Source organism: Convolutriloba macropyga, chromosome 14, assembly GCF_964194025.1.
Source record: "Convolutriloba macropyga chromosome 14, txConMacr16.3, whole genome shotgun sequence".
NCBI classification, from domain to species: Eukaryota; Metazoa; Xenacoelomorpha; order Acoela; family Convolutidae; genus Convolutriloba; species Convolutriloba macropyga.
The window spans coordinates 35,932,687-35,960,300 of NC_134481.1; the positions used below are offsets into that span (position 1 = coordinate 35,932,687).

Below are 27,614 nucleotides of genomic sequence, written 5' to 3' on the forward strand. Positions count from 1 at the left end.
GATCTTGAGTAGGGAGGTATTTGTGAAATGGAGTATTTTAGTTCCGATTTTTCCAACCTCGCCTTTTTCTTTTTCCCTTTTTTCTTTGCTTTTCCATCCGCTACTTGGAAAAACAGCGCTATTGTTCAAACACAGTTAACATAGTAAACGGTAGGTACCTTAAGAGAGTGCGAAAAGCTCGGAATTTGTTTGTGAGGGGGGGGGGGGGGTGAAGGGGAATTGCAGCTGGAATATAGAGATGAATTTAATGAAATAAACATGTGGTTAGCTGTGTATTATTATTTTCCATCTTTTCTCGCAATCAAAATCAGTTTATCTGTGGTGGTAGGTAGCTACAATAACAACACAGAACAATATCTACGCTTACTCTCTTACTGTAAAAGATCCAGCTTTAATTCAAATTGAAAGCGTTCAAATGCAAATCTGTTTTCTGTTTTAGAGCGGATGTTTTTTAAAAGCACGTTTCTAATTTCTTCATTTTCAATCTACTCTTATTTTCTAAGCCGTTTTTTGCAAAATAAAATTTTGTGTTTCAATTTTGTGCATTAGTATATCACGCGTTATATATCTATGAGCTGAAATTTCACATAAACATTCAAAACCGTGCTTTTTTTTCATTAAAAACATTTGAATACCGTTTTTGGATATAAATTTTGCCGTCTTGTTAATCCATTTTGTACCAAAATTGCCGGTTTTGTGGCCGAGAGCTTTGAACGCGTAGCCATGTTTGCTTACATGGCTTTTGTTGGGACGCTTTACTTTGAATAGATTATTAATAGATTTCCCAGACGCGAGTTAAATCGAGTGTTTCAAATATAATCCAATACCGCCTCCTTAATTTCTGTTTGACAAATACTTCTTAAACGATTTGTTCAAAATAAGCCCGGGAATTTTTAATAATCCCATTATAACCCCATATTTAGGGAAAATCAGTTATGACTAGATTGGTTATGATTTATTTATCGACAGGGTTCGGCTCCAGGTAATTTGATTGGGATTTGAGGCAAGGAAGTCTGCAAAACCAACACCTTTTAGCCATTTCATAACAAGCGTTATTAACTATTATTAAACCAGCTTCAAATTGATTTAACTACAGATAAACATCTATTGTGATTTATTATTTTCGTGATTTATTCTTGACGTCAGAAAAGATTCGGTTTTATCTTAATTAGATACAAGTTTCTTGCGTCAAGCTTTTTTATTGAATTCTCGTTATTTTAGCAACTCTCAATTGTATGAATGTTGTACCAGTAAAAATTCATAACAAATCATAACTACAAGTTATAAGTTCGCAAAGTTCATTGCTTTCTCTGATTTGAGTCAGGACGTAGTTAAATATCACACCTGTTTTTATTGATAAAATCAGGTTCGAACAGAACAAGATTGAATGGATAATTTCATTCACTCCACGAGCGCTTTTCAAACTGCGCCATCAAAATCATCACTGCTCAATTTTTATTGGTTAATATTATCACTCGGAATTGTTTTCACGACAACAGAAGTCACAGCCAATCAAGATGAAGATGACGAAATACCGACATATTACATAATAGTCGATTCAGTTATCGGAGGTATTTTACTGTGTATGTTTTTAATTGCTGCAATTGTCATAATTTGGTATAAATATGCTCGCAAACACTCGTCTCAAACAGATGAGGAAAAATTAGTGGAAAAGTGTGAAGAAAATCCTACGTCATCACCGCCGAACGGACCCGAAACAGAAACACAATCCGAACAAAAAACCAAATCAAAATCCGAGAAGTCTCGGAAAACGAGTGCATCTAATAAAGTGACCCCAAATGGAGTGAACAAATCTGCAACTACAAGTCCAGAACCCGAAACTCGTTCAGCTAAGAGTTCGGGTAAAAGTAACAAAGTATCACCAACAACATGGGATACTGAGACAACAAACACAGATTTACCTTAGCACTTTTTATCCTAAATTTCTAACCTGACATTTTAAGAAGCTGTATTAGGATAAATAAAAAGTTCGGTGCTAATGTCAAATTCCAAAAAGATGAGGGCCTTTTTTTCTGCGAAGTTTGCGGAAAAGAGGGGAAGTTTTTGACAAAGTTAACACCAAAAATACCTCGACATAATGAACATCCTCAGCAAAAACAACTATTTTCATATTTATTTTTTAATTCCAATGTTCGAGACATTTTGTCAAATTTAGTCTTTAAATGTGATTTCTAAATCCTTGCAAACATTATCGATCGTTAATTAACGAAATGAGCGATGAGCTAATAACCAAGCAAATGACAATGTCGAGAAAGCCCAGGAAAAACATATCTATGGGCGTTTTTCAGTTAACTTTTGAACACAATGCTTTTGAAGTTTTAACTTCAATTAAAAGAATTTCATTGGTTATAAATGCGCATGTTCAATCTTGCGAGTCAATTCTTCAATTTTTCGTACAAGATCTTTGCTACATTTTGAATCAACCAGCAAGATTTGAACCCACCAATCGTTAAGATTATAGCGATGACAATTTGAAGAGCAGCTTCTTAATTTTCAGGTGTATTGACTTTTTTCACTTAACTACAGGTTGCCATCACAAAAATGTTTGACAGTAAGCGAGAGTGCAAATTATATTTGTTATAGAAAGTATTCTTTTATGTCCTATTCTGATTTGAAGTGATGATTTTGATTAGATTGATTTGAGATGATTAGTGTATTCTTGTATTGTCAGAATTGTCAAATCAATTTTAGTGTTCTCTTACAACTATTTTATACCTCCAGTTAACAAGGGGGGTTACCTTTTCCCCTGAAAACATTTTTTTTGCGTTTTTTAGCCTGATTGAAGAAACGAATGCATAATTTTACACCACTAATGGGCTACATTGTTTTTAAAAGGTGAGGCACCTTATTACACGTTATAACATCATAATATTTTAACATTATAATAAAATAACAATATCAGTACAAAAGAACATTAAAAATATAACATTATAAGGGTGTTAAAATTGATTTCAGATTGTCTGGTTTCGCAAAGAAAACCCACGGGAAAAAACACTTACTTTTAACGAGCTGCGCATTTAGCGCGTTTGGCAGTTGCTCACCAGCCATGGCCATGCCTTATCGGCCCGTGGGGCTTGATATGAAACTATCACAACCGAGCAAACTATCACGACCAATATTCATATTTAAATTAGGGGTATATTTTCGTGGGGCTTTATTTCCTAGAACCCAGATTGTCATATTCTACCGATAAAAGGAAACGGTTCCGCAACGCGCACTCGCAAATTTTGAATTATCGCAGGTCAGACGTGCCAGAATTTATTTAAAGAGGCAATATTTTGAAATAACGGAACCCTTCGTGTGGGCCTTCAAAATGTGTATTTCAAGTGAGGTCGCCTAACTCATGTAGTCAATCGGATTTCGTTTCCAACTACTGGTCGGTTCTCGTCCAATGCCCAATTTGAGAATTTCCACTGCTCCTTGTCACGCAATTCTTACAAAAAGTTTCGTCTTGAGTTTTTTGTCAAGGATAGCAGCAATTTTTAAAAAAGTAACTCGAAGAACAAAATATCCAAAAATCGAATCCATCCAAAAATCGAAACATCAATTTCTACAAAAAGTAGATGAAATTTGAATCACGGGCTTCAATACAATTGGTCTTCATAATTTGAGTTTGCTAAAAAAAATTCAATTTAAAAGTTTAAAAAAGTATCGGGCGAAAAAAATTCTCTTTTAAATGATATCGAATACATTTTAACTTTGTGCAAATTGAATTTAGTGACAAATATAAAATTATGAACAATTGTGAAATGAAAGTGAGATCTTGTGAAAAATAGCAGAAAAACAATAATCTCGAGCACCTGGCTTCAATATCTCATCTGAGCTGCAGTTGGTAAAATGGCTTTGATCAATAGAAACAATAGAGTTTATTTTTTGACTTGATCAATTTTTTGACCAATTGACTTGACCAGTTAAAGAATAAAAAGTACATTAATGATCAAAACTTGGCCACTACGTCGTATTAGTTTTTTTCAAATCTTGTGATTGCCGTGACTGCAACCTGGAGTTAAAACACGGTAGCAATCAGTTGGAAATTTAGATTAACGTTATGACTAAAAAAATTACCAATAAATTGTTCAGTATTAAGAGAAGACTTGTAAAATCCCCATTCTTCGATGAAAAAAGTAAATTTACTGCAAAAAAATTTGAGTGAACTGCTCCCATAAAACTTTAATTCATGTTTTTGCTCAAAACGAAATATCAGTGTTAATTTCTGTGCACGAAACCAAGAAAATCGACTAGCGGCGGAAAAATCTCTCAACCTAGAGACAAGCGGTTGGGTTGAGGGTTGCAGTTAGCTTGAGTTTAGGGCGGCCCGCCTCACTGAGTAAGGTCCAAATAGTAGGAAGGGTCAGCATTTTGCGGGGACATTGGTCCGGTCTAAACCTACAACAATTTGAAGCCGTGAAGTTACACTTCCTCAACAGCGCTGAAAAACCATTCATTCAGATCCTAATAAAGCTAAACCACAACCTAATGACAGCTACGCTAAACAGCAACCTAATGATTTCCGTAGTGTAAAAAAACTATTGTAAATAATGCATCATACGAGTTTATGGAGAATAGTACCCTCAAGATAACTTTCTATAAGCTACCATATGTAGCTCCGCCTTGGTCCTCCTTGTATTTATTCATGAAGAGCGATATTTTTCTGCAATCTTTTTTGATGCTCAGCTCGACAACTGGAAAGTTGCAATTGAGATTTTTCTGCAAGATCAGATCGTTCTTTCCTTTGTTTTTGAGTGAAATTCATCTCTGCAGAAGATGACACCAATTCTTTCATGTTAATAGAAGTTGATATTTTGAAGTTGAACCGCTGGAATTAGACCATCGATTATTTTTCTGGCGTACAACGCACACCGATAGTTTAGTAACTGATTTATTGGCAAAATGTTTTCGGTTTTAAGATCTGATGATGAACAAAACTTGTTTGTATTGTAACAGGCTTCGTCTGCCCTTTATTTTTCCAGTGCTATTCTCAAATTTGAGTTGAGAGTGCTAAGCAGGACAGCAGAGTAGTGAAAATGACTGAGAACAGAAGTATTTAGTAGCACACAAATTTTTTTTCTATGGAATTATATTTTGTAGCAAATAAATAGTCTTTCAATTAAATACTGATCACCCAATTTGTGTCTGAATTTTCCGGATGTTTTTGCTTTGCTATCTAAGATATTCTTCAAATGATTCTTCGCAAGATTTTCATTCAATGTCTAATTTATTTAATATTAAGCTCAGATACTTCTAAGAGCTCTAATTCACCTCCGGAACATAAAATTCATGAACCAGTTAATTTTAACTCACATTTTAATGTCAAGTTAAACACGTTTTTAAAAATCAAAAATGGCTCAAGACATTTTTGATTTTTAAAAACGTGTTTAACTTGACATTAAAATGTGAGTTAAAATTAACTGGTTCATGAATTTTATGTTCCGGAGGTGAATTAGAGCTCTTAGAAGTATCTGAGCTTAATATTAAATAAATTAGACATTGAATGAAAATCTTGCGAAGAATCATTTGAAGAATATCTTAGATAGCAAAGCAAAAACATCCGGAATATTCAGACACAAATTGGGTCATCAGTTTAAGCCAGGACAAGCACGACTAGATTTTCATTCAGAATCTAATTTAATGTTTAGCTGTGATACTTCTCAGAGCTTTAATTTACCTACGGAACATGAAATTCATGAAACATTGAAAAATAAGCCAAATATAAACCACACAAATAGATGACAGTCCCAATTATAGTAGAAATCACTTTACTGACATCAGCAATTGCTCCATTTAGATAAATTTCGAGTAAGTGTTGGTGGTAATATTTATTAGTTCCCAATTATAATTTATAAGTTCAACTCTGCAGGGAGTGAATTTTGTGGAAGCTATAACTTACGAACACTTCGTAAACATCTGGGAGCTATTTATTACTATTACTTACATTTGCTTGCCAACTGAGCTATACAAATGTATTCAAGTTTATAGTTCGTTCATGCAGTTAACTCCAGCAGGCGTATAAAGCGAAGCTTTTCAAAAATGATTTCAATAATAATTACTAGAACTTTGCACAACCATTTAATTTAGCGGTTCTGATGTCGATAGAATAGACGGGGCCTTTCTTATTATAAATCCCATTATGGTATAATTGCGTTATTGGGGTGGGGGGGGGGGGGTGTACATAAGATGCACACTAAAAGGGGCCTGGGTGGGTTCTGTAACGGAAAAGGCCTGGGGTAGGATCTATTCATTCATTCATTCATTCATTGGCGACTCGGTTCTTCTTCAATTGTGACACCATTCCAAAGCTTAGTGGGCGCATATTAATTGCACCCCGCCCAAACGCACGTGCCATATTTTTGCAATGATTTACTATGTAATAGCACGTGCTCTTTATCTGGTTGTGTGCAAACTTGGTATCGAATTTTGGATCTATTCTGTTTCGGCCCACAGTGTCTTTCATGACCCCCAGTTACAAATTATGTGTTTTTATATAGCACGTTACTATGTAAAAATAACACACGTGCGCCTGGGGGTCATAAAACAGATATTCCCACTAAGCTGGGGGACAGAGTAGCTCCCCAGTTTTTAAGGTGCATCTGTGCGCAATACTGGGCAAAACGAAGCACACGTGTCTGTAAGTAAGTCTTGTAACGAAACTTGTGAAAACGAAACGTAAAATGATGAAAGCCTGCAGTACCAGAAGTTAAAATGCCAGAAGTTTCTGTTTAGAAAGTTGACTTCGTCATTTTAAAACGTGCGCGCTTCGTGTTTTAAGCATGGTTACGTGACTCTGCAGAAGTCACTCCAAAATTTTGACTTAATATCTCAAACCGCTTCGCGGTTCTCGATAAACGCCAGAAGTTCTAAGTGATTTCAAGCAGAGTCATTCAACCATTACTACCAGTTTCCACTGTACCGCACCAGTTTTCAGTTAACTTTTATGAAATATTCACCTCTACTTGAAGCTCGCAGATTGAAACTTGTTCAAACATAAATTAAAACAAAACTAAATACTGTATATCTTATCATTTAATTCCTCAGTTTTCAATTGCAGAAATAATTCTTGTCAGCTTCGAAAGTTCATCTTCGAATTCAATGCTTAAAACTCTGTCATTTTGGGTTCCCTTCGGGGTCACAAACTTAGAGTTGAGGTCCCATCCAAGTTGACTAAGCAACTCTTTTGCTGATTGTTCACTTCGGCAACCCGTTAGTTCACAAAATACATCCAGTTTGATCACACCGTATGCTTTCTGGATTAAATTAATTGAGTTCTGCCGCACTGTTTGTTCGAGGGTTCTGATGTAACTGAAACCAAACGATAGATACACAGGTGTGAAAAAAAAACTGTTATGAACAGTTAGTCAACTATCACGAAGTGTCTTAAGCAACACGTTCAATCAGAGAAGTTAACAGATTCCGTTTAAGAATCCGGACATCTGACCAGATTTAAAAACCGAAATACAAAAATTTTCTCTCAATTATGCTAAATGTTGAATTACCACGTAGAGTCTTTAACCACGCAAATTTATCTCATTCTCGATTACAAAAGTTTCATAAGGTAACCTCTTAGACAACCAAAGGTAAAAAAGCCGAATACGAAAAAAAAGGAGCTAAATTATTGATAAGGAAAACTACTTAGTAAATTAAAAATCAGTATTTATTAAATGTGACGAGAAAATTTTCTACTAATATAAACATAAACCGACTAATGTAAAAAGAATTGTTCTCGAACGACATGCGGTAGAAAAAAATTTAGCCCCACCGGGATTAAAACCATTGACCTCCCGCTTCATATTCATACGCAATGCCGACTGTGCTATCTGCCACTTGTTTTTGCTATGCTGCAACCGATTTTATATTAGCAACAAGCTTTACTTCGGAGTGAGAGCAATAGAGATCACTTAAAAATGAAGAACGAAAGCGTGAAAAAGTCACTTGAGAAGTCAAGAAATGTTCCAGAAGAAAAGCGCAAAATGGTCAAGCAAAAATTTGCATAAAGAAGACCAACACGTTTACAAAAATTGCTTTGAACTTCTTTCAAGAGCAATTAAACAGCATATCTTAGATCGAAACATCAATGCCTCCGAGCAAAAGGAAACACTTAATTTCGTTGCTGAACAAAGATAAATGAAGGTGGACAATCAACGAGATCATGGAGTCTATATTCGAATTTGCCCAATATATTATAACTATAACGAAACATGCTCATACCTCAACGCACTGTGAGGCTCGATATGAAAAAATCACAATTGAAAAACACACCCGGCATCTGGTCAGAAAAAAGATGCTGTTGACTCCCATGACTACGGGTTTATTGTTCCGACCCCATTTGTTGGGGCAGGACAGGAACTATATACTCAACAGTTTTCTTTGTTCAGTCAGTCTTGGCCGATCGATATATTGATCGTGGAGAGTTCTGACTGGTATCTCCAGAAATCCCGTCCAACTTACAGTGTGAAAATAAGGAGGTTTTTGCAAAACTTCGTCTTTTTCGAAGTTATCGAGGTTTTAAAGAATAATTAAAGATTTTAAAGGTTTCAAAGAAAATTTCTTGAACATTTTAAAAACTGTTTGGCTAATATTGTTTTTAATTCCATTTTTCCGTTTTTCAGTGACTTTGAAGCGACATCGAGACTACTTTCTTGGGTCGCATCGTGTTTTTTTTAACAAAAAAATGGTTGGATTTGGATGTAGAATTTTTCAGTTTTTAAAGATATTTGTTTGCGGTCATTTGACTTGTTTTGGTTTTTTGTTACTTTCTTTCTAAATGCGATGAATTTGTATTAATGGTGAACATATGCTGTTGTCAGAAGTGGTCTGTGGGCATCTAACAATTTTTTCACTTTGAAACTAAAAGTTTTCAGTTAAATTTTACCAATCGCTTTTTTGTTCTTTTTGTATTGTTATTGAGTCTCAATACGGACAGGTCATATTAAGGTCTAATTACGTATTTAATGTTCAGAAAACATAGTTTATGGCATTGGTTACTTTGAAGCTATTTGTTGAAATAGTTTTGCTTCTCTGTAGTTTTGTCGGCGTCTGAGTAATGAAAGGTCTAATTAATTTCAGTAAAAAAAAAACAAATTAAGATTAAGATGATCAATTCATAGCTAATGATTTTTTTAATGACTGGACGCTAAATTTTTTTCAAAAAATGAACCATGACTACTTAGTTTGTTGTTGAGTTGCCTTTCGTTTCATCTGTCTCAGTAGCTTCTTAAAAGAATTTAAAAATTCGATAACTGGTTTAATCCGCTTTTTGTACACGTCTTCCTTTTTTCTGTCTTTTTTTCAGAAGATATTTCAGTTTTCAAAAGACAAAAGACAACTGCTCAGTCTAGCAAAAAAAATGTTTTTGTTCTAATGGTGCATAAATGTAGTTGTCTCAATTGTGCTCCGGGCAACTAATGATTTTGTTGATTTTGACAATAACTATTTTCAGTACAATTTCGTAAACTGCATCCCTTTTTTGATCTTATATACTGATACTAACTCCAAAGACTGAGACCTCTTACTGCTGGTCTATCAAGGTCTGAAAAACTCATATCAAGTCTATTTTCTGAAACTGTTATTTTGGTACTGAATTCTTTTCAAAATTTGTTTCAGTTTTTACTTCAGATTGGTTTGTTAAAGTCTGAGCAATGATTAATCTCATTAATCGCAGAAGTGGCAAAAAACTGATGAATGACTGGAGCTAATAGTTTCGTGATGACCGTACACTGTCTTAAAAAATATAAGTGAACTTTGTTCTGACCAATTTAGTTCTTATATTTATTGTCCGGAACTTCCACTTTTTAATTGAAGTTTCATAAGTCAATAATGAAGCATGACTGAATCCGGATTTCTCTTTTCATTGGTGTTTTTTCATTGAGTTAAAATTGACACAGTTTGTAATAAAAGTTGTAGAACTTTTTAGTTTGGTACACATTTGGTTTTTACTTTTGGCTTTTACAGTTGGACTCATCAATTATTCTGATTTCTGAAAATTCCAACCAGTCTACTGAAGATGCATAAACTAGTCATCTGAACGTGTTCATTTGAAATCAAGTGATTTTTAAATTTTTCAAAAATAAACGTAGCCGGCATATTGCCCGAATAGCTGGGAAATAGACTTGCTGGCCACATATTTTAGATAGAAGCAGATACAGATATAAGTTGAAAAGTTATTGGCACCGCTCAAAAAGCTTTTTCAAAAACATTCAGCGATGATTTAATAAAGCTTGCTAAAACTCATGCCGCAGAAGCTTTTTTTTATTAGGGACCTTTATTACACATTAATATCACTCAAATTAAATTTAAGTGCAAAAGTGAAAAAGTCAATTTCCTGAGATAGGTGAGTAACGTATGATTGAGATCTAATCACGCAAATGACCTGAAAACTTCGACTCTAGAAAGAGAGAGAGAGAGAGAGAGAGAGAGAGAGAGAGAGAGAGAGGGAACTGACGTCACACGCGCAAAAGCAGTTAGAGGCGAAAAAAATTTCAGAACATTTGAATTCAGAACATTTGAATTTTTCAGCACAACTGTGTGAACAAATGTAAAAAGAAAAATGAGCGTCAGACGACAAAACAAAAAACCAAGAGCACCGCACTGTAGCTCCGCTCGGCTTAGAGCTTCAAAATAACAAACTGGAAAAAATTTTAGCCTAATATTGTATTGTCAAAAATAATCGCCATAACAAGATATCCTAGCTGAATCATACTCATTTCTATGGGCATATGCTTTGTGGCTCAAGTTTTTTGAAAATTAAGGCGAGGGTGTACTTGATTAGCACCAAAAATTTGAAGAAACGGCACTTGTTCCGGATCTTTTCCGTTTTTTGATTCTGCATATGTTTGTTTATGAATTGACAACCAGTTTGCTAGAGCAATCTTTTGATAAGTTTCAGGAGCAAACATGACTTACTTCAATACCAACTTGCCTCATGATTATATAGCTTGGGTATCCTCTATTTCAATTTGATGATTTTGCATTCTTAATTCAGATTTTTAAGCGAGTGAAGAGGCCATTTTTTACTTCTGATTTAAGATTTTCAAAACAAATCAAAATTTCATAAAATTGTTTGATTTACTTGGAAATTCCTTTAGAGTTGATTTCATCTGTCGTTTCGTTAGTTTGAGTTTATATTAGTGAAATAAAGAAATTCGATTTCACTGGTATAAGCACCTTTTTGTATGGACGTCTGTCCTTTTTAAGATTTTTGATCAAAGTTAAAAAAAATCAACTGCCTTTAAAAGCAGTTTATCTCTTCTCATATTGGCAGAAAATTGAGAGAAGACTGTGAATGAGCAGGTTCGGAAGATTATAGACTATCGCACATTAGAGAATCTCCTTGTCTTGTTTCTATTTTTGATTTCGCTTTTCAAAATTGACTCTGTTTATTTTAGATTGTTTTGCTGGACAGCTACTGCTCATATGCCAATTAAGCAAAATTACGCTGTTCATATGCAACTAAGTCAAACAAATGTCACGCACAATAAAAACAGAAAACAATACAAAATTAGGCAGAGCGAAACAAATTTCTACCTGACGTAGTAAGAAATCGAAAAACTCTTTAATACACTCCTCTTTATATTCGGCTGTTTTAAATGTTGGGTTTCACCTAGCCAATTAATTCGGTTCAGCGCAAGAGAACTCACTCTACAAAAAGCCGAATGAGAAGTACAGAGGCCTCTCCCTCTGGATTCGAAATGAGTCACGCACGCAAATTTTTATCCCTTCATACCTGAATTGCCCATAGCATTATTTACCAAAAATGATGAGTGCTTGGCTATCATAACCTCATGATCGATTCTGATAGTTTCAAATCGAGTCTTCGGAGCTGCGGAGGCAGAAGACGTGCAACTATGCCGACTTATTTCAGAGCCGACAATTTTTTTGAAATTTTAATTCTTAAAATATCTGAGCCAGTAAATAAATATTGCTGAAATAAGAGCATAAAAATTTCAAGCAATCACAATTGAACCATGAGATATTGCATCTTTGCTTTATCAGTACAAAATGTCAGCGAGGGAAACAATCTAACAATACCAATGGCTAGCCTTTTGGACCTGATAAGAATCCATCACAACCAAAACACAGACCAGATTACATTGGGTGTCATTGAACATCACTTCAGCCTGCAATTATATGATGGTCATTTTCCGCAGTCTAAAATTGATCACGTTTTCGGCTCTCTTGACCGTCGGCTTGGTTATACGCAATACAGTTGCTCAATTGATAAATTAAAGAAAATAACAACCTTCAATTCTGCATTCAATTGTAATCGGTTCAATATTTTATTCAGTAAAAAATCTGTTAGCTTTCAAAAATATTTCCTAAATTTTTTGATCTCTAAAACCCCGACATACTTGCGCCTCAAGAGAAGCATGGAACTGTACACTAAACAGATTTCGATCTTCTAAACAAACGAGAGGACATACTAATGCTCGAACGAAACATTCCTAGAAAACTTTATGCAATAAGAGGGCATTTTGACAAAATCGCGGCTAGCAAAGCACAACAGTTTTTCTACGTTTTAATATCATCAAAAAGCTGCAATAGCATTGACAGCATTACATAGCTCATCGTTTTCTACATTTAATGACAGCAATAATTTTGCGTTTCGTTTATTTCACAACTCAGCGTGCGAACGCGTCACTTAAAACAGGGTAGGCACGGAACGCAGCAATAATGGCGCACGAACTGTGCTATTTCATGAGCATTGTGTAGTTTGGCATGTGGTAACAAACTCGAATAATTAATGACCACGCTTTTCACCTGACAACAAAGAGCAATTCTCCACAATTCCTCTCCCAGATGTCATCAATGCTGAACAAGGCTTCAAATAGCCGCCAAATTGAGAATAAGGACACACAGCAACCACTTGGCATCATAAACAATGCGGTCACAACAAACACTTCATACGTAAACATGGAATTAACAACACCATTTTGCATGCTCATTTTGTTGTGTAGAGCCACAAAAGTATCCGAAATATGAGAGAAAAGCAAAAGAAGAATTTGAGTGAACCTTAAACTTATAATTCAGTTTGATTTATCAACATTAAACGTATAACGGATAGAGTTCCGTGTTGCAGGTGGAATGAGGTGGAGTGGGTGGGGGGAGTGAAGAGGGGGGGGGGGGGGTTAAAGGGAGAGGGGTCAAACTCTAAAAACAACAGAGTCAAGCGAAAAATCGCATAGAAAAGACAACAGCCACAAATTATACACCAAGAGTCCCAAATCAATGACTACCTACACATTGCAACCCATAAAAATCAACTGACTAACGTCGGGCGAATTATTGCTGTCAAATGACCGCCGAGCTGTTGGCTTCTGTAGTCGCCAAAAGGGGCTTAGGGATGCTAGCATGGGTGGGGGGTTTTGACCGGAATGTGCGGGGGGATCAAGCGATGAGTTGCGAAGGCTAGATGAGAGAGGGGCTTCAAGTCGAGATAAGGAGCGTGGACAATGCGAGTGTTGAGGTGGGGGGGGGGGTGACTGAGGGGGTTTATTCAATTGTCTTAAAAAACCATAAATCTGATTCCTGTCAAATGAAGCCAGTTGAACACCAAAAAGACTAACTGCAACAGAAACTCCAAAACGCAAAGTTTCATCTAATCCTAATAATTGCTTTAACTGGTAAAAATGGTCTCAAGAACACCATTACCGACTACAATCTGTGAGAGAAACCATTAAGGTTGGATTTAAAGCTTTGCCCGCTCAGCTTAAAATTTTGCAGACTTACTTTTCTTGTTCCATCTCAGAACATTATATGAACAAAATTTACTGCAAATTTTTCTCTGATTTTAGACTTTTGTTCAGTAAAATGGCCTAAACACTTGTTTTCACGTACAGCATTTGACTTTTCATCGTCCACTTTTAGTCGTAATAATTGCTACAAGCTTCGTTTGAGATAAATAAATCAGTTTTCAATCCAAAAAAACTAGCAACTTTCGAATGCAGTAGAAGTTAAATGAATTCGTCAACCATTTTGATAAAAGCACTTCGCTCAGAACAACAATTTTCTCCAATAACAAGGAAGAAATTAATCATTCTATTTCTTAACGAGCAGCTAAAGGGAACAAAATCTTTGAATTGCAGCCTTAGTATTGTTGAATACGATGAGGAACCCAATTCCAATTACTAAAAATTAAGAGAAACCAGAAGCTTATCAGGGATTTTGTCTCTATGTGGCAAGCATGAAACAGCTAGGTCGACGGCTGGTAAAAAAATTAAAAATATATTAATAGATGTTCAACTTTCGTTGAATGCTCAGTGCAAAAATCACAATCCTTTATGTCAGAAGTTAATAGATCAATATTTGCAAGCGACAAAAATAGACGCCATGTTTGTTAAAACAACGGTAGTTGATAAAATTGAGTGAATAAAAAATATAAATGGCAAATTTGAGGCGTCAACTAATGGTCACTTTTAAATTCTCGTCGACACCAAACTTAAAAAGTGAATCTCCAAAAACTACTTTCGGTGACAAAAGAGCCTTTTAGTAGAAATGGCAAAAACACCGCAGCTGTAGGCTAATTCACATTTTTAAAATTTAATATTAACTAAAGACATCCAACTAACATAAATAATGAAAAATTAACATTTTGAAAAATCAACATTAACTGGAGATAGACAACTAACATAATTAGGGAATCATCCAACCGACAATGTAGGGCGGTGACTAGTTTGTGGGGTCACTGACGCAGGGGTGTAAACATCCACCTTTTTCACCTCAATTTGTTCACCCTCCTATATTCTAACACAATTTTTAATGCTATCTCTCAATAAACACCGTGGTTCTAGCAGTTAATGCGCTCCTATTTTTTGTTCCGACCCCCTCTTGAGGGGGAGGAACTATATACTCAAATGGGTTTTTTTTTGTTCAGTCAATTTTGGCCGATCGATATATTCATCGTAGAGAGTTGAGACTGGTATCATTAGAAAGCTTGTTCAGCGTAGAATATGGAATTAAAAAGATTTTTTGATTTTCGTTCTTGACAGGATATAGAGGTTTAAACTTTCGAGAAAATAGAGTGAATTCCGTTGATTTCATTCAACTTTTTTCGGAATTTTTGCCTAAAATTTCGCCAATTTTGATGAAATTTAATAAAATTTTTCCAAAAAATGTTGTTGATTTTACGTTTAAAGACAAAATATATTGTCGGCTATTTTCATTGAATTTTTTTGGTCACAAATTCCGGCTAAATATTTCACAAAATTTAGATTTTTTCATCAAAAACAGCACGAAATAAGTTTCTTTAGTCCATTCTGATTAAATTTGCAGGAAGTGCACACCCAAACACCACTAAAACAATATTTGTAGACTGAAAAAGGGGCTAATTCCACTTCAACTTCCGTTGAGAGTGCTCTGTAAATAAAACATTGCCGTTTTTTGCTAACTTTATTCGTTGATTATCAAAAAAGCAGCATGTATTTTTGATTTTTTTAACTAACATATCTATATCAATGACAATCCAAAAATTCAATATTCCTAATGAACAATCTGCATTAGCAGGACTAGTTCTGTACCAATCGTGGACCGTTACAATCCAAAATTAATTCGGATTGTCGTCAATCGGTTTTTTATTTTAAAAAATCGATCATTTTTATATTAATTAAGTAACAGAACATTTCAAATCAAAGCTCACTAGTGATAGGTCCTATTGGCTTCCTAAAAAGCTCAAAATTAATTTATATAGTTGATTGCTTGAAAGCTTATGGTCGTTTTGACTTTTAAAATACTTGATTTTTAAATAAAAAATGGCATATTGAACTTTGCCTCCATTTTTCTCTTAATTTGGTCAACTTGTAGCTTAGTGTCAGCAATCAAAGAGTGCTCCTTCTTTCTCTTCTTTCTGCTGAATTCAAATTTGGTCTTTATTGCGGTTTTACGCCTTAAGGTATTTGCCCATTTTTCATGTTTTCTAGTTTTGTCAAATTATCACGTTATTGTCAGTTCATATATCACATTTTTCGCGTTCAAAATAGCGCACAATTGATAATATTTAAATCCTTAACGATATAGATTGTGGTTCTTTACGGCTTCGACAGTACTTTTTCGAAGAATTTAATTGAATTTTTTAATTTTGTCTTTAACTGTTGTTTTTACTTTGTCGTTCGAGTCGTATTAATTTTCCTGTACAATGACCCAGTTTGATTGGCTTTTCCTGAAAGAGTAGATGAGTCGATGTTCTGATATTAGAAAATAGATAATGGCTTTCATGACTTTCAAAACAATTGTTTTCCAAAATGAAAAAAAAAATTAAACTTCGCAGTTTTCTTCCATTTATGGTCTGTTTGTTACCTGGTCTCGTTAATTAAAGGTTAAAGATGACATTATTTTTGTCAAGGAAAGGTGTCAAAAGGGATTGGTGTCACAAAATCTAATGTTTTTAAAGAATTCGTTATGAATTTACTGTCTTCGACACGGGTTTTTCACAAAAAAAGTCAATTAATTCTTGATTTTTGGCATATCTCTTTTTGTAGACGTAAGACTTGTTATGGATAATTGCAAGTCTCGAGGGCCTCCTTTGGAGGAATAAACGAACCTATTCAATTTTTTCATTTTGTAGTTAATGGCTTTCATGTCTTTGGAAATAAATTTTTTTCGAAAAAAAAACAAGTATTACATAATTTTGCATTTTTTCACTTTTTGTCTAATTGTTGCTTATTTTCATTAACGAGTGGCTACATAATACATTATTGGTGTTCGATAAGGTGCAATTGAACATATTTTGGGGGCAAAGTATGGCTTTACGGCTTCCAAAGCATTTTCTGACAAGTTTTAATTGATTTTTAGTTTGTTGTCTATTTGTTGTTCTTTTTGTAACTGCATAAAAAATTGAATACCAAGAGTTGTTAATTCCCTTCTATAGAAGCATTCGTACTTGTAAACCTATGGGATATTTTAGTTGATTCCTAATGGTTTTCATTACTTTGAAATTAATTGTTTTTTTTTTAATTTCAGCGAATTTTCTAACTTAAAAGTTTCTGTTCTTTTTTGTTTAATTGTTACCAAGTTTTATTATGAATTTGGTTAATAACCATTTTTTGCTGGTGAATTACAATTTGTTTTGTTTATTTCAGTTTTATCTGACGCTATTTTGACTTTGTTATTAAGTTTTGTTTTTTAGAACGGACATAAATTTTTTAATGTAATTAATGTTTGTTGTTTGATTTTGCCGTTCATCTTCGCTTAGGGCTTGATTATTAATGCGGACATCATAGCTAAAAACTGAAGCGCGGCACGTGAATACCTGGTATTTTTAAATTTCTATGCAGAAGTAAATTTATTGACGGTTTTGCTCGCTCAAATCTCATGGCCATGAACTAATTATAATTCGTTGGCTCGGGAAGAAACCCAAACCCTTTTTAGAAGACAATAAAAAATGGTGTTTTCATTGAAAACCCAAACGCGAAATGAAACAATTAAGTGATTGGCTAATAGTGATAGTTAATCAACAAATTCGTAACCTGAACAGAACAGATCGCTAAGCGTACTATTTGAAGATTTTTTTTTTTTTTTTTTTGGGGGGGGGGGGGGGGGGGGCGTATCTCGGCTTATTATGGTTATCAATTCAATGGGTTAAATTAAAAGAGCAGTTACAGAACCAAATGAGACCAAATTATGCGCGCAACAACTGACTTCAAAAAGAGTGATCAACTGAATTTGTATAATCAATTTCTGCTATTCAGAACAACAGAAATTTAGAAAAAAATTTGGCTTTCAGCAGCAATTACGACGAAAACTTTGAATATTTGATATGAGAAGTCTGAATCGTCGGAAAAAAACAATGCACCTACAAATGTGATAGAAAGAAAGATTAAAAATAGCAAATTAAAAATATCACAAATATCCAAAAAATGGAAGAAATAAAGTGCAAGAACCAAAACATTGAGATTTATGATAGTCTCAAAACAAACACACAAAACAACCTGTTAAAAATTAGCCAATATAAAACGATTGAAGTCGATTAAAGTGCTCTCGAACGACTGGTGGGGCAATTAATTTAATTCCGGCGCCGTAGAATAGTAAATTTTTCTTTATGAGCGCAAAAAGAAGTTCTTTCAAAATAAGTTCTCTTTATGAGTTGTCGACAGAAGCATAAACGACACGGCTATCAGACCCTTGTGCTCTCCAATCTTACATCCACTTGATTTTAACAACAAACTTTATTTCGGAATGAGAGTGTCAAAGAATACTCTCGAACAAACGCGAAAATTATAGAAGGCGAGAAAAATATAAAAGTTCAATTTTGACTGGTGAAGTGTTAAAGAAGGTCAAAATTTTTCTCATAATCAATTGTCAATATTTTTTCACGCTGTTAGATCCAAAAACCTCAAACTAACATGCCAATATTGCAAAGAATTATCGATTTATCTTATCGACTAAAAATATTTCTAAACTTTTATCACCGTATATTTTGTTTTCGCAATGTTTGATAAGGTTCACATGTACAGAAAACCATGTTTAACCTTATAGAGCCCCTGAGAGACACACCGGCATGGAACATTAACCGAAAACGTGCTGAAGTAAAAAGTGAACGTAAATGGGTAATAATTGAACCCAGAACCATATATCAAGCAGGATCACTCTTCACTAAGACATACTGGACTCAATAGATAGTTCAGGACTCAACCTTTACAGATGCTTTTTGTTCTAAAAATCACAATTAACAACACGGCGACCAATTGTTTAAGCAATTGTATTTTAATTCTACGTTCTCTGATCTGAAAAGCGTCGATTTTGCAAAGTAATTGAAAATTTTTTATAACAGTAGTAGTTGGTTTTTTATGACATTCAAACCAATTCACAGCTAAATGCTACTGCTGGTCCCTAAAAACAATACATCAAACAATATTTAATGCTCAAGAGCCTGTTTGCATTTTTGTAATTTCACCAGATATTAATTGCCTAAAAGTAAAGAACTAACCGACTAACGTCGGGCGAATTGCTCTCAAACGACCGGCGAGCTGTTGGCTTCGTCAGTAGCTAACCGCGGTTTAGTGAAGCTAGCTTCAGCTTGATTGAAGAGGCGTGAGGTGAGCGCAGAGGGGGTCGGAGCAATCGCGGGAGGGGGTCTTCGGCTGCACGGGAGCCTCACGGCCTGAACCATGTGCAGGGGTGGGGATTGGGGGGATGTGAAGTGAGGGGGGCTGATGTGGGGTGGGGGGGGGGGGGTCAACGTCTAACAACCGTCCTTCACACCATAAGTATAAGTCTCCAAAACAGTTTCTGTGAATCGCATAATTGGAGACTAATGAGCTGAAAGGCTCTAAGAGCGCTTTATGCCCGCCGGGCGCCCCCTGTTTATCTCGTTTTTGAGGAAAAAAATCAAATGGGTCATACGAAAAATTGGCCAAGCGAAAAATTGCATAAAAATACCAACAGGATTAATATAATTGCTAAAAACTTCGTTTGAGAGTAATTAAAAACATAGCTGGATAAACCAAGAAAAAGCCGTCGAAATGTTTTTCCGGGGTCAAAACTTTGTATTTCGAAAAAATTTAGCTCAAAAAACGCACTGGAAACTGAATATTGTAATAGTTGCTAAGGCCCCAGCATTTCTGTTACCCAATTGGTTAACAATTTTCTGTACAAGTTAAAGATTTTCTTCAAAAGTTTTTTTTTCGTAACTTTAACCTCTGAAACGATAATAACCAACTACCGAAAAGCAAGCAGAATATTGCCAACAGGAGGGTTGACAAAATTGAATATTGAAAGATGAGTTGAAAGTGAAATGTTTCGAGCAATTGCCACCTAACTTTTAAACCGAGGACAATTTTTCCGAAAACTTCATTTTTATAACTATTCGAATAGTATAAGACGGCAGATTGCCGGAAAAAAGCCGCCGTTGTCGCACTTTATGCACATCGGGAATGAAACAGAAAAAGAAAAAAGGAACAAAAATTGACTGAATTTTCTGTTTTTTGTTCAGTCAAAAAGTGTTCTAATTTGGCGCGCACTTTAGTTAGATGCTAAAACTATACTTAATTCAGCTTCGAAACTAATCAGCTAGCAAACACTTGGCCAAGCGAAAAATTGCATAAAAATACCAACAGGATTAATATAATTGCTAAAAACTTCGTTTGAGAGTAATTAAAAACATAGCTGGATAAACCAAGAAAAAGCCGTCGAAATGTTTTTCCGGGGTCAAAACTTTGTATTTCGAAAAAATTTAGCTCAAAAAACGCACTGGAAACTGAATATTGTAATAGTTGCTAAGGCCCCAGCATTTCTGTTACCCAATTGGTTAACAATTTTCTGTACAAGTTAAAGATTTTCTTCAAAAGTTTTTTTTCGTTAACTTTAACCTCTGAAACGATAATAACCAACTACCGAAAAGCAAGCAGAATATTGCCAACAGGAGGGTTGACAAAATTGAATATTGAAAGATGAGTTGAAAGTGAAATGTTTCGAGCAATTGCCACCTAACTTTTAAACCGAGGACAATTTTTCCGAAAACTTCATTTTTATAACTATTCGAATAGTATAAGACGGCAGATTGCCGGAAAAAAGCCGCCGTTGTCGCGCTTTATGCACATCGGGAATGAAACAGAAAAAGAAAAAAGGAACAAAAATTGACTGAATTTTCTGTTTTTTGTTCAGTCAAAAAGTGTTCTAATTTGGCGCGCACTTTAGTTAGATTCTAAAACTATACTTAATTCAGCTTCGAAACTAATCAGCTAGCAAACACTTGTGAACTTTGATAACCTAATTCTCAAGGAATAAATGACCGGTCTTCTATCGGTTTTTCCCATCTCTTTTAATTTTGCTCTTTTGACTTTGACAGTATTTACTATATTGCGTAATTCAATGCATGAAAAAATTTAAAATCCATTCAGTTGAAACAGTGAGTGAAGTAAGTCAGAAGTCAAACGTTAAAATCGTGACTTATGTAAAACGTGATCAAAGAGGAAAGAATTAAAAAACATAGCAGGACAAGTCCTGACGTAAAGATTTTACATTGACTAAACAAGAAAACAGACCTAGAATGGAATATGAGTGAATTGCAAAAACCCCATTTCTAAAAAGAAATCAGATAAAATTTTTAAAAAACCAGAAAATCAATGTCAAAATGCAGCATGTGAACAAAAACCCACTAACGAGAAATGGAAATTTGGTTCAAACAAAAAACTAGGCCTAGAATGAACTATGAATGGATTGAAAAACATTTAGAAAATCCGATCCAAAAATCGAAAAAACAGAAAAAATTAAAGTGAAATTAACGCATGTGAACAAAAAACCACTAGCGAGCAAGCTAATTTTTGCTAAACGACGTTTTCTCACTAATTTAAAATTAGAGCGGAAAAATTCACGCCGCAAAACCACTCGCTTTTTCGCCCCACTTCCTGTTTCGGCGTGACCAAAATCACTACTCCAATTTGACTTCAAAAATCATGAAAATGTGTGAACAGATCTTAAAAAAAGACAGCGCCCCAATACAATTCAAATTCTTTGAATTGTAAAAATTCTTTGGATTGTAAAAAGGAGAGCGCTTAAATAATAGCCGTTTGACCGTTTGAGAGGCTGACGGCTGCTATTAAAAATGGTTTCAATTTTGCATAAAAAACACAATTATGGAAAACTAAAACAGCAGTTTTCTTTGCCTCACAAACAGCTAAAATTGAACTTTGAACATATAGAGCATCAGATATTTTAATTAAGCAAACAAAACGAAATAACTGATTCAAAAAGTTTAATATCAGAAAGTAATTAATTTTAAAAGAATACTTTATTTGTTTTAAATTGCTTCGGTATGCTGTGCCAACCTTGATGATTTATTGACTTGCCGTGACAATATGAAACATCAAGGAATAAATAAATCTGTAGGTTTTTTAAATTATATCTTCTATACACATACGCGGAACCATCTTTTTGTTGCTCAGATTACATTTTTTTAAAGAACTTTAATGAGGAAAATATTGTCCCGACCATTGGGCTTTTAGATATTTATAAACCAATTGGTGAGAAATAGCTAAAATTCAGACTTTGCTTCTGCTATTTCACTTCTATTCTACTAGTGTATGTCAAGATAAAAATTTTTCTCTGCTAAAATTTTCGGACCATTTTTGGGCAACATATAATCCGAATTGGCTGCTAGTGTGGTGAGCTGGCTCCCTCTCACAAAACGATGATTTTAACTAATCGTTGTGGAAAGAACCAGAAAAATAGTTTTCTGCCTTATTTTGGAATAAACCACGTTGTTCCTCCGACTGTTGGGTTTTGAGGTACTTGCAAAACCGAATCTAGATTTGTCGGGAAATTGCAAAAAGGCAAAAAAATGACGAAGAAATTGGTCCTAGCGTGGAAAGTTTTGATGACGAAAAAGGGCCAATATTTCGCAAATATTGGCTTTGCTTAACTTCAATAATAATGATTATAAATTGTTTCCATCAGTCAATAAGTAGCTTCACAATTACCTTTACAAATACAATCACATATTTGACTGTGGGAGAGCACTATTGGGACGATGGCCGTTCTCATTCAGTTTATCTGGATGAAAGTGATTCAACAAGAAAAAAAGAGGAAGCACTGTTTGTCAAGCTACCATTAAACCTAGCAGTAAAATCAGTATTCTGGTTTTGGAGCGCCTTCGAGTTGTGATATTAAATCTCATACAACAGTCTGAATATGTCCTCATTACCCAAAATATAATTATCTAGAAAATGATGAGAGAAATTTTTTGTTTCGGCATTAGACATGTTTTCAATCTTTTCGATTACTTCATAATCGTAACCTAGAAGGATTCTTAAGAGCCGCCTTATATAAACTATTATTAAAAAACTGTGAAATAGATTTTTACATAGAGCTATTTTGTTTTTAATCAACCGCTTGCTTTTTCAAGGCAGTTTTGCATTGAGAAACCCTTTGAAATTGGTGAAATAATACAATGTCCCCTTATGTTTTTTAGTGTTTGCTTACGTACCTCAGAGGCATGTAACTCTGATGCTAAATAGTTCCTATGTTTTACTCTTTCTTCGTAAGTGCTTTCAAACTTTTTTCGATGAAAAATTAGCCGCACGATACGTTTGACAACTTTGTCTATTTCCCTAATTGTTGTGATTGTTGTTGACCCGTATATCAAGACTCCGTATTGTACTATTGGTTGTATGTATGTTCTAAATGCTTTTATCATCTGTGATTCTCTCAAAACTTTTCTCAGTTTATAGAAGATAGAACAATTCGACAAAAGTTTTGTGACCACAAGCTTTGAGTGCTTTGAGAAACGTAGTTCATTATCTATCGTGATGCCCAGGTATTTGAAACTTTATTTTTCCTCAAGTTCAGTGTTTTTAATGATTCTGGACACAGAGTTTTCTTGATTTTTTTTTAAAAAAAACATGCTTTTTGTTTTTTCCTTGTTCAGCGTTAGTTTGTATTTTATGAGCAAATCATTGACGTTATCTAGTGCTTTGTTGTGATCGTCGTCAATTTTCGATGCAGAACTTCTCCTCTTCACAACAGTGTCATCGGCGTATAAAATTACATTTGATATTTTCTGGGACAAGCTCAAGTCATGTAGATAATAAACAAGCCTCAGTTTGGACTTTTTATCTCCAATTAAGGTATATCGCATTCGTTTGGACAAATATGATTTTAAAATGTTGTATATTGGACCACGTAGACCATATCTATAACACTCTTGCAGTAGAATGTTGTGATCGACAGTATAAAAAGCTTTCTTTAAGTCTAGAAAGGTGCATTTGCTTTTTCGCTGTTGTGAAGATTTGATCTTACTTCCTCTATTAAGGTTGCAATAGCATCAACTGTGCTCTTCCCCTGCCTGAAGCCAAATTGTGAATCTGAGAGAATTTCAAAAACCTTAAGGTAGTTTTGAATTCGATCAAATATAATCCGCTCAAAGACTTTCCCTACGATTGGTAGCAACGAAATGGGCCTGAAATTTGATGGGTCATCTTTATTTCAATTTTTGAAGAACGGTATTACTTTTGCAAATTTCAAACTCTCTGGGTATTGTCCAAGTTCTATGCATCTGTTAAACAATAGTTGTAAAGGAGCTGTTAAACAGTCAGAAACTTTTTTAATGAAAAAATAGTTCAAGTTATAGCAATCAAGGCTATATTTATTTTTACAATTGTTGATAGCGAACTTTACGTCATTTTCAGATATCGATTTTAAAAACATACTTTGACTCTGGTTTTCTATCGTGACGGAACTTCTTGTTAAAAATTCTGCATTTAACTTTTTCCCAATGTTTGAGAAGAACTCGTTAAATTCTTCTACTTTATTTTGTGAGCAAAAAACTTTAGAGGACTCTGAATTGCCGGCTAAAGAACTATAAAGCTGAAAAAATGTTTGTTTTTTTACCGAATCGGCTTCAAGTAGATTTTGATAAAAAATTTGTTTTTTAGATCTGATTAGCGATTTAAGATTTTTAGCGATTTAAGATATAAGTTTTCTGAAAATTTGCGTTAATTTGTGGACTTCCAGTTGCATCTGCCAGTTTCTTAAGACATGCTCTTCACGAAATGCTTAAAATTTCACGAAATGCTCACTGAAGCATTAAACAGTCACCTCCCTGAAAACTATCGTACACGAAAAAAGAACAAAAATTGGATTGACAATGAGGTTAAAAATTTAGCGACGAAAAAAAGTTGTCTTAAAAAACTGGAAGACAACGTTTTTTCGTCGCTAAGTTTTTAACCTCATTGTCAATCCAATTTTTGTTCTTTTTTCGTGTACGATATTTTTCAGGGAGGTGACTGTTTAATGCTTCAGTGAGCATTTCGTTAAATTTTTTGAAGGCGTTGTCTATTGGTAAGAGTTCTAAACTACTTCTGTGTACCTCAAATTGATACCTGAGATCCTTTTTGAGTCTTTCTCATGTAATTGGATTATTTAGATTTTGCCAATTACGAGTTTTTAGAGCTATAAGATACTTTTCTGGACTGCCATAGAGGTCGAAAGCCATCTACCGTGTGCTGATCTGTTATACAGGTTGATTTAACTTTTCTTTCTATAAAAAAAGTTAGAAAATATTGCGTCAATGAGCGTTCCTCTGCCATTTGATACCCTCGTTTGCTCATTATTGTTTGATATACTGAGACCGTTTCCGGCTAAAAGGCTTTTTAAACTTTCGGCTTTTTTGCTGTTTAATAAAAAATTAACATTAAAATCCCCACAAAGTACGTGTTTTGTTTCTGGGTCAACCATTAGGCTGTCAAGATATCTTTCAACCGTCAAGAAATTGGCTTCATTAGTGCAATTTGGTGGCATATAAATAGACGAAAACCAGATTTGTTCTTTTATTGTTTTGATGGCAACTGTTAGTAGTTGAACGGAATTCGTTTCTAATTTTTTAACTATCTGAAGGTTGTTTTTTAAGAAGAATGCAACACCTCCACCTCTTTTATTACGATTGCTAGATATAATTGTTTGATAACCATTCAAAGACAAACAGTTATTGTTGTAGCTAGGATTTCACCAAGTCTGTCAGGCAAACCACTTCGGGTTTCTTAGACAAGCTATTAATGTAAACTTCGAACTCGTCTAGGTTCTTAGATACTGATCGAATGTTTTGAAGAACAAATTGGAACTGTCTCGGATGACATTCTTTTATTTGTCATTGTTGACGTAGGAGTACTTTTCGTTATCAATTCCTTGCCGTTACAGTCTGGTTTTATTTTTTTCTTGTATAAAACTAAACTATTACGATATAACAGTGCTAAATTGTTTTTTTTATTTGTTGCTTGCGGAAATCACCAACAACAAATCAAAACATTATGTTTCTTTGCTCTCCTGCGCCCTGTGTGCATGGTTGTGTAAATCACAACCGACAGTCCGCCGCCTGCGGAAATCACAAGCAGAGTGCTAAAACAATTTTTAAAGATTTTTTGTTGAATTTGAGGTCATCTTATGCATAAATAAGCTGACTTAATGTTTTTTTTGAAAAAAAATTAAGAAATGAGCCAAAAAAAGTTTAAAAAATACGATCAAAACGTTGCAAAGGCTGGCGAAAAGTTTCTACCCTAAATCTTGAGTTGTCATATTATACATAAAGTAAACTGCAAATTGAATCAAAGATAACACTCAAATCGGAATCGTGTGCGATAAGACTGCAACAGCAAAGAAAAATTGTTCTTTTCAAGCAAACATTTAGAGTTTTGAAGTTTTCTCACAGCGTTTCACTCAAGCTCAACCGACTGTTCTTCAGCAAATTGTTGTTTATCGGGCTTTAAAAACACGGCCTTTAAAAAGTTTCTCACAATTGGAAATAGAGAATATTATGACCGCCATATATTGGCTGACATCCAGACCTAGATTAACTAAAAAAACTAAAGAGTTCAAAATAACAAATACCAGCAACACAAATATATGAGCGTATTTTAACGCACTTTAAACAACGGTGCTACCATAAGAACTAAACTTATGGTCATCGACTACGAGCTGCACAATATTATGCATAATAGATCTCTCAGCTCTTCTATCAAGTGGTAACGTAAAGTAGTCTTTACTGTTACTTTATTAATAGTTAATAATTAGACCTTCGCAATCGCAAACGAAACAACTTGCAACAGAACGATTATGACGCAAATTATACACTTCTACAATACCGTAAACTACACACCTGAAAAAACAGGCAACTTTCACATCCGAGTAGTTTTGTTGAAGTGATCACCTGTTAAAAAAACTACATTTACAAAAATGGGGGAAAACACCGATTCTGCAGTAGATGAAACCAATGACGATGTTCCTCAGTATTACATAATAGTTGGATCAGTGATTTCTGGTACCATACTCCTTATGCTGTTGCTTGCCGCTTTCGTGATAGTGAGGTACAAACGTGAATTGAGACGAAAAGAGCGTGACCAAAATATAGGACATTACAAAGTGTCGCCAAGAGGGACACTACAGAGCATGGACAGTGTGGATAATGAACTTGAAGACCGACAAATTGGTGTCCGAAACGAATCATTGGAATACAGGGGCGACTCACGAGAACAAACATTGGAAACGCCAGCAAACGTAGAAGAAACTGTTGTTGTTGCCGACATTGAAACATCATAAAGAAAACAATGCTTTTCTTTTAATAATCTCGGGTGCTCTAATTTATACAAAATCATATGCCCCTGATTAATTCCATTGATGATTTATGGAGAAAATTCTATCTTAAATTATCTGTTTATCAATTTAAAATTATTGTTCCGACCCCCACTTTAGTGGGGAGGGAGAAACTATATACAACAGGTTTTTTTGTTCAGTCAATTTTGGCCGATCGATATATTCATCGTAGAAAGTTGTGAGTGGTATCATTAGAAAGCACGTACATCCTAGAATATTGAATTCAAAGATTTTTTCGAATTTATTTTTTTACATGGAGTTTTCGTGGTTTAAAGTTTTGTGAATATTCGACAGTTTTTATTCACATTTTCCGTAATTTCCGCTAAGATTTGGCTAAATTTTGCTAATATAAAAAATACGATACAATTTTTATTGATAGTGTTATTGTTTTCGCTAAAGATAGAAGAGCGCTGCTGAATTGTTGGATTCAAGTTTTTTGGCAAAAACGTTTGATAAAATTTTCGAAATTGGACTTTTTTTCATCAAAAATGGCACAAAATATGCTTTTTCTGGTCCACTTTGTTTAAGTT

At 34.5% G+C, this 27,614-nt stretch overlaps 1 protein-coding gene across 2 annotated transcripts in view; it reads right to left on the reverse strand.

The window, feature by feature from the left end:
• Nucleotides 1-6,991: 6,991 nt before the first annotated feature.
• LOC142352996 (COP9 signalosome complex subunit 8-like) overlaps nt 6,992-27,614 on the reverse strand; it is a 30,375-nt gene continuing 9,752 nt past the window's right edge. For both annotated transcript variants that reach the window (XM_075405166.1, XM_075405167.1), the window contains exon 3: nt 6,992-7,317. In XM_075405166.1, coding sequence (XP_075261281.1) covers nt 7,050-7,317 — 268 coding nt within the window. In that variant the 3' untranslated portion in view covers nt 6,992-7,049. The remainder of the gene's footprint in view (nt 7,318-27,614) is intronic.